This window comes from Cyanistes caeruleus, chromosome Z (genome assembly GCF_971803275.1).
Source record: "Cyanistes caeruleus chromosome Z, bCyaCae1.hap1.1, whole genome shotgun sequence".
NCBI lineage: Eukaryota > Metazoa > Chordata > Aves > Passeriformes > Paridae > Cyanistes > Cyanistes caeruleus.
In genome coordinates, this window is record NC_141732.1 from 38,799,072 (window position 1) to 38,813,335 (window position 14,264).

The 14,264-nt window shown below is 41.2% G+C and overlaps 2 protein-coding genes across 10 annotated transcripts in view; one reads left to right on the plus strand and one right to left on the minus strand.

Annotated features, from left to right (window-relative positions):
- Positions 1 to 4,201, minus strand: part of LOC147648370 (uncharacterized) — a 56,614-nt gene extending 52,413 nt beyond the window's left edge. For 5 of the 9 annotated variants that reach the window (XR_015281106.1, XR_015281103.1, XR_015281105.1 and 2 more), the window contains exons 1-2: positions 3,363 to 4,188; positions 3,110 to 3,229 (exon numbers count right to left, since the gene is read on the minus strand). The gene's annotated coding sequence lies outside the window, so the exon portion shown is untranslated. Of the gene's footprint in view, positions 1 to 3,109; positions 3,230 to 3,362 lie in introns of all 9 variants that reach the window. The other 4 variants (XR_015281104.1, XR_015281109.1, XR_015281111.1 and 1 more) reach the window with 4 other exon arrangements.
- The window catches only part of SPTLC1 (serine palmitoyltransferase long chain base subunit 1), a 42,715-nt gene continuing 32,639 nt past the window's right edge, over positions 4,189 to 14,264 (plus strand). The window contains exons 1-2 of the mRNA XM_086869437.1: positions 4,189 to 4,300; positions 6,011 to 6,118. Coding sequence (XP_086725563.1) covers positions 4,238 to 4,300; positions 6,011 to 6,118 — 171 coding nt within the window. The 5' untranslated portion in view covers positions 4,189 to 4,237. The remainder of the gene's footprint in view (positions 4,301 to 6,010; positions 6,119 to 14,264) is intronic.

The window sequence follows — 14,264 nt, forward strand, 5'->3', positions numbered from 1 at the left end:
TATTAATACAGTGTTTATGTTTCTAAAATAAAGGTGATTTTTAACTGATACAATTTGGAATAAATAATGTGCTGCTTGGGCTAAGGTTTTAAGTAGAGGATGGACAGCAGTTCAGTTACTTGTATTGACGTGATGAAGAGAAACAAATGTGTTACATATCTACTTTGTCCTGCAGCAGGGACAAGCAACCCAGGTGGAAGTCCTGTGCTGCAAATCCCCAATCTGAGTATGTCTGAAGTTCTGAATGAGAGATATGTGATATTCAACCACACAGGGTTGCTAAACTAAACCTGCTAAACCTAACTCTGCAACAGAAATATTGCAATACCACATATGGTAACTGGTTGTCTGCAAGGCAAACATTCTCATTTAAATAGTGTATGTTCTGTCAGTAGTCCCCACAGCTCTTAAAAGCTCCTAATACAAGTTTTCTTTAGTTATCACAGAACTAGGTTTATCTGGCATCAGTTTTTAAGATGGTTAGTTCAGCCATGTAATGGAAATTAAAGTGCTTAGTCCAGTGCTGCCAAGCCCACATGGGGGACAAGCATTGAAAAGAGATGTAGACAGGAGGTAGACTGCTATGCTCTTATACATCTCTCTGATAAGTTAGGTTTTCGTTCCAAAGGTCTACCTTTGGCTGAAAATACTTTAAAAAGAAGATTCTGGTCATTCTTACATGGTTGCAATAGCCCAATTAAGTCCTCATGGTATTCCAGGAATATATTACAGCAGTTCCACTTTATGACATTTAGTCACTGCAGTTGGTTGAGGTGTCATGGAAGAGTTAGAAATAGCTAGAATGAACTAGTGCTTTGACCATTAGGTACTCTTACTCTTTCACAAATCTTGTCAAAAGCTGAGATCTCCAGATGTTTCCCACGCACACCTGAGACAGGTTTCTGCTGTCTAATTTAGTAATTAATTCAAAGCTAATTCACTATAGAACTTGGATTAACCACATTTCTGAGATGCAATGGTGCAAAAAAATAGATAACGCTAAGTTTATCCCATGCTCTGCTTGCCTTGTGCACAATTACTCCTCCACATATTGGGTAAACTACAGAACTTGATATTCCAGTTCTTCTTGGCACCTAGAGAGTACTCTTGCAACACCTTTCAGCTTCCCACTAGGAGCTGAGATACAATTTCTGGCTTAACAGGCAGCTTTCAACTGATTTGAAAGTTTTCTTTGCTTGCTGCCAGCATCATCTCAGTGGGGCATCAAGTTTCAAAGACTAAAAAAGACTAACTAGTACTATCCTGCTATTCCCCTTGCCATTTTGGGATTGCTTTCCCAACACTTTATTTTTTTTGATAATTTTTTCAGGGTAGCCACAAAGCCAACATGTTACAACCAGGCACACTAAAACCACAATAAACTAAACTAAACTTTCATCACCTAGAATGTGTGAGAATAGCTGCAAACACTCCTTTATGCCCTTAATCTCCAACACCATCATCCCTCTTCTGCGTGTGTGGTTGGAGGAGGTAGGGGAGAAGCAAATAACCCTCAGGAACTTTTTCCACAGTTCCCAGATTTCTCTGCCTACCATACACACACCTCCAACACAGCAATACAACTAGGATGGCAGCAAGTTCCATCATCCCTTCACAGTAACGTGCCACTTCCCAATGCCATTGTCCCCTTCTCAGTTAATACCAGGTCAATAGAAGCTCCGACTGTGTGTCTCATACTTGACAAAGCAAAAATGAAGAAGCCAGAGGAAGAACTAATAGAACAAAGAGGAGAGAAAAATAACTGGCACTATGTCTGTGATATTTAGGGGGAAAAAAAATTCTTAGTCATACCAAGTCCTATTTTTTGGTTTCTGTAGTGACCAGAGAATTACAGCAGATAGCTGGAATGCCAGTGTTGACCCAGTAGAACTGAGCTGGGGATTCAAAGCTGGGTGTGAGAAATGAGTGGGCTGGTGAGGAAGATCCAGATTAAGAGTTGTTTAGAAATATTGTGTAAATGGAGAATTGGGGGGAGTACAGAATTTGAAACATACAGACCAGGAATTCCTATAGGGCACTATCTCAATAGCTTTCATCATGTCTTTAATTTCAGAGATATTTTTTCTCTCCCCTTTCTTTCCTGTCATAAGCTTCCATTGCAAAGGACTTATCCCTTTACCTCCCTTGCTTTATTACTGTCAGAAGTAAAGCAGCCTTAAGCAATTAGCAGCAGTTGCCTTGTGTTGAAACAATGAAACTGCTGAGCAATAGGGATAGGCTCATTATTATGAGAGACCCAGCACTATGATAATCCAGCGCAGGGACTGCCAGAAGAATTACTGTTGTTACTAATTACTGTTAATGTTACTAACTTCACTGCATTTCATGCGGGAAACAATTCATCCAGTGTTTCACAAAATCAATCTTTTAGTCTTCCAGCTGTACATATATATGTCAAATACTGAAAGTCAGCATCTGATGAGAGCAGAGATGTGATTCAATCTGCTGCCCACCAAGACAACTTATGTGGCCCACTCTTCTGGGGGCAATTTGGGACTGCATACCAGACACATTCTTTGAGGCTGGTAGTAGCAGCCATCTCCCAAGAATCCAAGACTCCAATATGACACAATGGCCACAGAAGAACTTAACAGTGAAGACAAGAATCTTCATGTCAAAGCCAAAAGAGATATTTATTGTCTCTCTTGACTTTTCAGATAGCCTCAAACCACATCTTTCTCTTTATTGTGCAGAGATTGGAATTTTACAATTATATGATTAAGTTCAGAAACTCAAGGAGATTAACTACTATGCATTTCAACTAGTGTGAAAGTGAAGTTCACTGGTTTTAACTATCCACTACTGTAAAACTTTAAGCTATTGTTTGTCTGTAGTTAGCAACAGCCACAAGGTTTTTGCTATCAACTGTTTCATCAACCGTTACCCCAGGTTTCTCTCACCCAAGCACAGTGAACACTAGTGAAAGAAACCCCAAGGAGTGTACTTCCATTGTGTTATCCAAGAAGACTGCCAGAAACTCTCCACAGTTGTGTAGCTCCAGGGAGCTAATTATCAATTAAATATTAATTAATATACTATTATTAATATATTCAATATGAAATTCTCAAACATTGCTTTTATCAGCTACCTCAGTTCCTAAGCAGTCTTCTTTCCAGTTGCCTCTCTTCTCCACTGACTTTTAGGCAGTTGCTCAGATCCTGCACAGCTATGCACAGCAGCTCAGTCACTTCCCCACATCTAGGTGCACCTGTGGGGAAAGGCCTTCAATGCTATTCTTTCTCTTCATGGCATTTATCTCTCCCTAGCAATCTTTGGCTTTTAGGGCCACTCACTTTGGCAAGACTTTTAAAGTAGTAATTTCTGCTCTTATTTGAACTTACCCATTATTTCCACTATACTCAGGTTTTACTTTTGCTGCTCCTTTCATTAGAGAAGTATCTAAGCAAATGTTCCTTCCAGCAACGAATTAACCAGTTACAGATACAGGGGTGTCAAGAGTAACATGTAACTTGTTAATGAGGTACAGAACCACAGCCCCCTGTCCCATTCCACCTAGGGCAGCGTGGGGCTGAGGAAGCCTTTGTGTGTGGAGGAAGCAACAGCAAGCTAACTCCAGCAAGTTCAACAAACTGGACCGGGTTTGAAATGTGGTGAGGAAGTGCACATTAATACGTCTATGTTTACCTTCTTAGGCAAGTCCAGTTTGTAGCTGATTTCGTTTAGTTAGCACTGAAGGGTGTATATATCTGTATATAAGTGTTTAAAGGGGGTGACACCAAGAGAATGAAGCTGGGCTGTTCTCAGGGGTGCTGAGCAATAGGACAAGAGGCAATGGGTGGAAACTGAAGCACAGGAAGTTCCACCTGGACATGAAAACTTCACTGTGCACTGGAACAGGTTGCCCAATGAAGTTGTGGAGCCTCCCTTATTGGAGAAATCCAAGAACTGTCTCGACATAACATCCGTGGGACGGTCCAGAGGGAGGTTGGACCAGATGGCCTGCTGTGCTCCCTTCCAATCTGACCGATTCTGAGAGGCAGCGATTCAGTGACCTTCCTTGACCAAGCTCGCCACACGACACAACAGGCTGGAGCGATGACGGCCCGGGAGGCCCAGGGAAGGCCGCTCCCAGAGGCGCCCCTCCCCGGGAGGCCGCGGCGGGAGCCGGGGCCGCTCCGGCCGCAGGGGGCGCTGTGTGCCGCGCCGGGCCCGCCCTGCCGCGCGTGGGCGCAGAGGCGGAAGCGGCGGCGCGGCCATGGCGGCGGCGGGCGTGGGGCAGCAGTGGGTGCTGGTGGAGATGGTGCAGGCCTTCTACGAGGTGCGGCCGGGCAGGCGCCCCGAGCGTGGCGGGGCGGCGTGAGAGCGGCTTGGGGCGCAGGGAGTGGGGAGCGGGGAGGTATCACCGGAGCTGCCCCGAGGGCGGCGGCGGCGGCGGGCGGTGCTGGGCGGTGAATCGGGAGCTGGGTGCGGGTCAGTGCTGCGGAGGTCGGGCTGCACTCGCTGAATCGTGAGTGTGAGTGCACCACGGCTGTGTATTGAAAATATACACGCACGTCCTATTTCTGCAGGTTAAAAAGCTACATTTAAGGCGTGTAGCAGAGCATTAAGCCTTAAAGTTCACGGTACTTTGCTGGGGTCAAGGTTTCTAACTTACAAATGTCGTTTGCAAAGGAAGAAACGGCGTTTAAATGTTTAGGCTTGAGTTTCCTCCTGGAGATCAGCTGTGCGTGTTTGTAGCCAGGCTTTGGATGTTTTCGTGATGTTAAAAAGGATGTCCTGATGATAGGCAATGTTTTCATGTCCCTTCCTTTGGCAAAGGGTGGTTACTTTTAAAGAATGTATGCAAGATTTGCAGTCCAAATATAGAAGTGCTTAGCCAATGAAGCAGGTAGCACGCTCTAGTGCACTGAATCCAGGATAATTGTAGGCACTGAAAAGCAGAGACCTCAGTGGGAGTATACTGTGTGTTCTTTAGATGTCATGTCATACACGTCATGTATGTGTTCTTAATATGTTTGGTAAACTGAAAAGTACTCTGCAATAGGTAACATTTGTGATTTGCAATTTGGTACGCCATAGGACTCTTTACCGGTTTTAAAAGTTTGTGTCCAATTTACTTTAGTTTCTGGATGTGTGATAAGTTCTGCTTCATTGGCAGGTCAGCTACAGCCAAAAGTGTTGATGTGTGGGAGCAGTTCCCCTGACTTGAAGAAGGAGTGTGCTTGTTTGTGTGCACTTCTAGAAATAATTTTGTGTGCCTTTTAAAAATAATAGACAGGAGTCTTTCTGAAATGGAATAACTAAACTCCTAAGTAATACTAGGTGTCCAATGCTGATGCCATAACTGCACATCTGCTTCCAACTAGCTGTGCTGCCAGAGCAAACTGGTTTTTGTCCCCCAAAGAGTCTAACTTTAGCTTGGATCAACTCTGGTTTGCTTTGTCTTTTCCCACACTTTGTGTCCACAAAAGAGAGGAAAGGACACAAGGACAAAACTAGTTGAGCTGACTCGGTTTATACCTGATGAAGTGCCTGTAAAACTGACAGAACCTGGCTGTAAGAACAGAATTGGCTTTCTTTTAAATACTGGCTGTCCCTGCTGGTGGACTGTAAGTTACAAAACTGGAGAGTTGAAATGACTTTGTATAGATGACACAGACCTTCAGGCTCTCAGAATACTTATTGTTGTGAAAGCTGCCTGCCTTCAAGGGTACTGTCTGGTGCAACCTGTATGACTTAACTGCCTTTACTCTCAGTATTCAAATTATGTGTGGAACTGAAATCAGTTTAGAATGTCCCTTGTTTATGAACAACAGACCTAATCCATTCAAAATCAAGTCAACAGCTACAAGTAATAGCTGCAAAACATTCCACTTTCATATACTTAAAATTTTTACTGATTTAGAAATATATCAGCTGATTATCAGCTTTGGGTTTTTTTCTGAGTGTGCTAGTAGGTACAAAAGGGTTGTGTTGTGTCACAGTGCTTCAAGTATAATTCTCTTTAAACTAATTCTTTTGTTTTCAGGCTCCTGCTTACCATCTCATTTTAGAAGGAATTCTGATACTATGGATAATCAGACTTCTTTTCTCCAAGACATACAAGCTTCAAGAACGATCTGATCTAACACTTAAGGTATGGTGAAAAAGCATTTCTCTTTAGAGAAACAGTTTATAGTACTTGATATATGGGGTGTTGAGCCACCGCTGCATTATAAATGGTTCTTTTGTTTTTTTTCTTTAACTTCAAATAAAAGAAGTACTCAGGAGCTGATTATTGCTTAAACGTGTCAGTTTTTGCTTTTAAAGTAGCACTGTATTTGAGAGTCTGAGAAATAAGAAAATGGATATGACAGTGACTGTTAAGCTATGAAAAACTCATTAGCTCATTGTCATTAGCTCTACTCAATGGAGAGCTTAATTTTAAGAATGAAAGCTATGTTAAAACTCCACCAAGCAAAATGAACTCTGAGATTGTAGATGGTAGTAAAATAGTCAGTCGGGGTATGCACTGTCTAGGAGTGACAACTCTGAGACTTTACAGTGGGTTCCACAAAAATTGTAGTTTAGCAGCAGTTTTCTTCTTTTGCAATATTGTCCTGAGAAAATAAAAAAGCCGTACTTGTGAAGACTGGAATTTCTTCCTCACTTCTGGCTGTAGACTATCAGAAATGAGTGAAGTTTGTTTTGAAGATGTCCCTGGACTAGTTTATTTGAGCTTCAGAGTTGTGATAACCCTTATAAATAGGTTAGAATACTGAAATTTCTTCACAGTACTAAAGAAAGTTTGTGAAAGAGATTTATGGGTATTTTTAATGGGTGTATGTAATTCCCCTCTATGTGGTGTGTTTGCATGCTTTCTTGCTCTTATTCTCAGTACGGATGCACATTAAGGATGCGTGCTTAGGGTAATTAATCAGTGAACAGCATGCGGAGGCTGTAGGCACAAGTCTGCAGTTGAGAACAAAACTGCAGGCGGTGTCGTCATTTGGGGAGCACTTATTAAACAAGCTTAGAGTGTTCTAGAGAACACTTCACCAGGTATTTATTGAGACAGCCAGCATGGCTTTACAAAGGGCAAGTCCTGCCTGACCAACGTAGTAGCCTTCTGTTATGGAGTGATTCCATTGGTATATAAGGGAAGGGCTACAGGTGTCATTTACCTGGACTTGTGTAAAGCTTTGACATGGTCCCCCTCAACATCCTTCTCTCTAAGCTGGGGAGAAATGGATGTGATGTGTGGACTGCTAGTTAGATAAGAGAGTGGTTGAATGGTTTTACAAACAGGCTAGCGGCCACTGTCTCTGAGTCCCGATGGATATCAGTGACAAGGGGTGTCCCTCAGGAATCTGTACCGGGATCACTGTTACCTACTATCTCAATATCTTAATTAATTTAATATCTTAATTAATGCCTTAGATGATGGGATCAAGTGTACCCTCAGCAAATTTGCACGTGATACTGAGCTGAGTGCTGTGGCTGACACACCTGAGGGAACAGGTGGGTCCATGAGAATCTCATGAGGTATAACAAGGCCAAGTGCAAGATACTACACTGGGGTCAGAGCAACCTCTGGTATCAGCACAGGCTGGGGATGAGCAGATCAAAAGCAGACCCAGGGAGGAGGACTTGAGGGTGCTGGTGGATGAGATAATGACCCAGCCATGGGCACTTTCAGCCCATAATGCCAAACGTGTCCTGGGCTGCATCCAAAGCAGCGTGGGCAGCAGGGCAAGGGAGGGGATTCTGTCCCTCTGCTCTGCTCTGGTGAGAACCCACCTGGAACCCTGCATCCAGCTCTGGGGTCCCAGCACAGGTAGGTCATGGAACTGTTGGAGTGAGTCCAGAGGAGGCCACCAAGATGATCAGAGGGATAGAGCACCTCCATTCACCGCTAGGAGAAAAGGCAGAGAGAATTAATTGTGATTGATTAGCCTGGAGAAGAGAAGACAGGGGTGACCTAAGTGCAGCCTTCCAGCACCTGAAGGGAGCCTACAAGAAAGATGGAGGGAGACTATTTACAAGAGCATGTAGTGATAGGACAAGAGGGAATGGCTTCCAAGTGGCAAGTTTAAGTTTAATACTAGGAAGGAATTCTTTACTGAGGCACTGGCACAGATTGCTCGAAGAAGTTTTAGATGCCCTGTCCCTGGAAGTATTTAAAGCTTGATTGCATGGGGCTCTGAACACCCTAGTCTAGTGGAAGTCTAGTGGAAGTTGTCCCTGCCAATGGCAGGAATGGAATCAGATTCACTTTAATGTCTCTTCCAACCCAAATGCTTCTACGACTGGAGGCATAAAGTCAACTAAGCAGGAATCAAGAATGGCCGGTTCATGGATGGTTTTGTGTTTGGAAGAGTTTGAATTGATCCTGGGATACTTGAAGTTTTCCGTCTTTGATAAGAATACAGAGCAGGAATGAGTGCCGAGAGAGCTCCAGTGTGGTAAAACACTGAGTGTTCATATCATCTAGGAAGGCATGCTGCAGCCTTAAAGTAGGCACTGATTGTCCATCCAGTCCAGTTCATCTACTAGAGTTTTTCTGCATCAGATAGTTTTCATCTTTAGTATTTTGGAGGATATGATTTTTTTTGTTTTAAAGAGCAGTTATCTCTGCAGTAGAAGGCAGAAAAAGGCTCTTTGCAACTCCTGGATAATTGGTGACCAAAAAAGAACAAAAAAGATGAAACCTTTTTTTTCCTTACCAAGTAAGAAATTCACTTATATATCTCTATATGTATTTTGGATTTTATCATGCAGTTGCAGGTCATCATTTTAATTCATGACTGATCATTTTGCTGAAGCTGAGGAAAGTATGTAGAAAATCTCTAACAGTGCTGTGTGGAGAAGGGAATTGTTCTGTGTGTAACTGAGGGCAGTAAACAACTGGGGGATGGCACATGTGGCCAGTCTGCTACAGCTCAGTGGAAGCAAGGGTTTAGAAGGGTGTCAGGAGGAAAAACATGTGGAAATAGCTTAGGCTTAAAGAACCTTAATTTCGCAGGATGACAGTATTAAAATTCACTGTCAGGACAGCCGTTAACAGGCTTTCTGAAAAATACAAGCATGCAAATATGTTATTGCTGTGATACTTTTATTGAGATTTACACAAAATTTTCTGACGTTGAAGGGTGAAAAGGAATGTGAATGCTAGCAAAAAATGCAACCAGGGATCTAGCATTACCTTGTATGTATGTAGATACATTGATTCACATTGCAGATTACAGTGGCAAAAAGTGACAGAGTGTTGTGAGCCAGATTGCAGCAAAGGGTTTGACTGTTAAAGACACCACCAGGTTGTTACCTTTATCTTGATGGCAAAAGAAATAGCATGGGTGAATGTGCTTTGTTCTAATCCTGTGTTCAAGTTCAAGCCATGAAGGCGGTGCAAGTTAGAGTAGTTGACTATTTCACTGACCTTTGAAGGTGGAAGTAGTGGTTGCTTTAGGAAGAACAATATTTGGAAGGGAATGTCTTGTCTGTGGATAGTTCACTGAAAGTAAGCATAAACACAGCAGTGAACTTATTGTGAATACATCTTCTGCAGTTGGAGGAGTTAAGCAAACTGATACATCAGAGTCATGGAATAATTCAATTTCCCTTTCTACAGTGTAGATAATTCTTGTGAAGAGATCTCATGTATTTTGTGTAGGGGAATAGCTGTGAACACACAGAGATGTGCCGTCTCCTTAAACTTCACAAAAAAATCTGCACCTATTGGCCCTAGTCTGTGTTGTGGATTAACCCCAGTAGGCTTGAACCTTGTGCAGCTGCTCCCAGCAGAGGAAGAGTAAAAGCAAGAAAACTTGTGAGTGTACATAAAGCAAAGGAAAGTGTAAGAAGACAGAAAACAAACAAGTGATGTCTCACTCACCACCCCCTGTGGATGGACCAATATCAGACAGTTCTCAAGCAAAAGGTGACTAAATTCCTTAAAACCTCTCTTCTCCCTTTTATTGCGGTGTGACATCATACAGTATGACATCTGTGTTTGGTTAGTTCAAGCCAGATTGTGTCCTTTCCCGATCTCTTGGGCATGCACCAATCTATTCACTGTGGGAACAGAGTGTGAAACAGAAGGTGCTTGCACTGTGCAAAGGCTGTTCAGCAAGAGATATACAACTTTAGTGTTTTACCAACATTGTTTTGGTCACAGCACTGTGGTGAGATGCTATGAAGAAAATTCCCACCATCACAGCCAGACCCAGTACAGTCTGTTTCATACAATACAGGGTCCCATACAGCCGGGCTTCTGTGTGTGTGTGTTCATCTACATGTAGAAACATGCCAGCTGTTCAGCAAGGAGACTACTGCTGATTTGCCTTCTGACTTGTTCTAGTTTGAGTCATGCTGACTGGACAGTCTTTACCACACCAGAAAGGAATTGTAGATTGCTCAAGTACAGCCACTGGAGACAGGTGTGTTCAGGTGGTAGAGCACACAATGCCTTTATGCCAGCCACTCATGTAAACTTGAAGTTTCTTTGTAAATTATTCTTGGGAATGCTGCCAGAGCAGACGTGGCTCCATGTAATAAATATTAAAGAAGAATACAGTTACTGCACAGCCAGCTTAGTGATCTGTTAGGACAAGTCAATCCTGGGGAATGAGAAGCAGATGATATATTGTGCAACCTAGGGCATTTAAAAGTCATATTCTTAAAGCCATGAAGAAACCCACCCTGAAGGTGGATTCTAGGTTCAGTCAAATGTGTAGCAAGAGTACTACGAAATCCAGTGCAGAAATCACCTTTCAGTTGGCTAACACGTTTTGGTAATAGTGTTTCTAAGTATTCCTACTGCTTCTTTTAGGAAATAGTATCTCCCAAATCATTAACTAAAAAGGCCCAGTGCTTCTCTGATACCGTAAGTTCCTGATAGTGCAACATTTTAGGAATATAAGTAAGTCTGTGGCCATACAGGGTGCTAGACATAGATTCTTGTGGGCTTTCACACAAAATAAAACCTGTAGAAAGTAAAAGTGACAATGAGGATTGGAGTGGGCTGTGGGAGTTTGTATGGCAGCATTTAGCTATGGGTGAAAGGAAGGTGCCTGTTTTTCTTTTAGTCTGCAGTAAATGGAAATGAGATTTACTCTCAAAATCTCTGAAGTATACTAGGAGTCACATTTTCCCATTTGTTTAATGTGTGGCTGAGAAACACATAGACCTTGAGAGCTCTGTTTTGCAGGAACAGCATTCACAGACTAATCAGATATTGTTCTCTAGTGAATGGCAGAGGCAGTCTGCTCTTGTAAAGGTTTTCAGTAATCCTGAGGCAAGACTTCCATGGTAGGTAAAATTTCTTATCTGTGAGCATACATACGTACTTTGAAAAGAGAGAAATTTCTAAGTGGTGTGCCCATTATTTGCACCAATTTGTCTATCCCATTATATTACACAAGTCTAGAAATACTGTAAAATTGAAGGCTTATTCGAGGACCAGTAAACAAAAAGTTTTATTAATATTTTGATGTTAATGTAGAATATGCATGCATGACATCATTTCAGAACACTAGTGCTAGCTAAGAACTGTCTTCACGAACAAAATTTCTTAAGAACATGGATAAACAAGGAAACCTTTTAAATAATTTGTGTTGCTGGGTATTTTCCTTACCCAGGGTATATGGTAATTAAAAAGTAAAATCCACAACAGAATACATCTACTCAAAATCATTGTATATGTATGTATGGGTATCTGTGTGTATTTAGATATGCAGATTTAAGATGTTTTTATGTATAAATATGCACAAACAAATTCAAGATTCTACTACATGTGGGGTTAGAGTTCAGAGAGATAGAAAACCTAAAGCTAAATCTATAAAAAGTTTTGTATATTGTAATTTATAAAATATAATCTTTTTGTAGATTATACTTGCATGTTTACTATGTATTAGCCATAAAATAAAATATATACACTTTATATGCTACTTATATTTTATTTATTGCTTATATAAATTACAAGTAATTATAAAAGGGCAAGTGCTTCTTGAGGGAAGTTGAGGGATGAGTTCACATTCATTGCGGTCCAAGAAAGTGGAGACTGAGTTTTGAGTTCATTCTCTTCATCAAGTGGATGTTTTCAGTGCAGCAAACTAAGAAAAATGCAAACCAACTACGTATTGAGAATGTTACAGTGTGAATTAAAAAAAGAGTGTTTCTCTGTATTTTGAAGATTAAGGGTTTTTTGTTGATATTGGTGTGAAATTTTATCTGTTTAGGAGGTAAAAGATAAAAGTTCTCTGATGTTGGGTCACTGCATGAAAGTCTGTTTCTTCCCTGTCCTTTTGTTCAGAGGCAGATGGTCGTGTTTACCCTGAACAGTCAGGAGGACAGGCCAGTGTACTGAGGTATTTGATGAATGGAAGGAGGAAAGGGTTTGCACTGTCATGTCTTTGGTGGTGGGTGGCTGGTTTAGATTTAGATTGAGATTAGATCATTTTAATCATCAGTGTCTCCAGTCCCCTCCTCTGCTTAGAACTGGTGGAAACAGATGACATAAGATGTGAATATGCAAATGTTTGTCTGTGTCCATGAAAAAGCAAAATGCTGTGTAATGGACAAGGAGAATGAATGTGACCTAGAATTAGTGAAGTGGTGTTTGAAAGGACAATTACACTTCTATATATTCTAAGTTGTATTAAGAGAAAAATTAGGATGTTGCCATGTCTCATCTGTGGCTTTTAACCTATGCTGTGAAGTTTGTGTGCAGCAAAGATTTTAAAGGGAGGAGTAGAAACTTCTTAGAAATTAGTGAGTGGGGGATATGAACATTAATTTGGAATTGTTCATTATCTTTATGTTCATGATCTTAACTGCAATGGGAATGTGCTAATTTACTGTAGTTACAGTGTCAGTTTATACATACTTTTTTTCTTAATTGCTAAACTCCTTGACAAAAGTTTTAATTGTTTTAATTGAACTTGTGTCCTCAGTGGCTAAGCTGTTTGATATTTTGCACACTTAGCTAAAGAAATTTAGACTTTATTGAAAAAGCTAAATATATGCTTACACAGTTTTAATTCTGCTTTCTTTGAAGAGAATGAATTTTATGTTCCCTGCTCTGCCTTAAAGCTGTTGAAATGTTCTGTGTTCAGGTCTCAAACAGAAAAAACACCATGCTTCTGAAGTTCTTCCCTCTAAGGCATTTGATGTCAAGTAAAGCTTTTCTTATTTATCCTTCCATAACTGACAGGCTGCACCCACTTCTCACCTGATTTGTTCCACTGCCTAGTTAAAACAAAATCCAATAGCCCTCCCCCACAAAAACCCCAACAAAATTAAACGCAACACCAGCCAACAAGCCTGTGCTCCAAAATTAATGGAAAACTCTTGATTCTAGATACTCTATACATTAGGGATTTGGGGCCTTTCAACATCTACTGTAGGAGCAGAGTGAAGGCTGCATGAGCATATGTCCTGCTTTATGATTGTCAGAACTCCTTTTTGAATTATTTTGAAAAGGTTTAAGATACTACTGGGCAACTGCAACTCAGGATATGGTTTCCCAATAGCATCAGCCAGTCTAGGCTGGGATTGAGACTCTCGTTGTGGGTTCTAGTATAGATATATATCCGATCCTGCTTTTCCTGACTGTTTTCATCTGGATCTGAATAGGGCTTTTGTCTGGTTTTGCAACTGCTTCTGCCAGCACAAGGAACAGCAATGTTTGGATGGGAGAGGACTGCACAGTAACAGCTGCTGCCTTGCAGTCTGGTGGATCAGCACCCTAAGTTTAAAACTGTGGCTTTGATTTTCTGTTTTCCACACAGATGGTAATATGGTGGTATAGAGGTGCCTGCCTGCTAGTGTTGTGAGACATGGATGGAATTTTCTCACTTGGGCTATGGTTGTGGTTCCACTCTGAGATTAACCTGAATTTAGGTACTACTTTGAAAATGAATGTGTGCTCAGTATTCCTCCAGGACAAGGTGTAGTAGTTGTTATTATCTCCATATGTGGTTTACTAGTTATTGTTACCTTTTCTTGAGCATGTGGCAGTTTTTCTGTAGTGTATCCTTCTCAGTATTGATTAAAATTTGGCAGGGGCATCATGTTAGTATCTCATCTCTTGATTATCGTAAGATCTTTAATACACAGACACATCTGGTCCATGTTTCTTTATGTCTTATTCCCTTTCTGATTTCATAATTGTGAGCCTCTCATTTAAAGATCCTGAGATAATATCTATTTTAAGTTTCAGAAAGGTGACACATACTAGCATACATGATTCCTAATACAATTGTTATCAACTGTTTATTAGTGCATAATGTACTTTCTAGGGA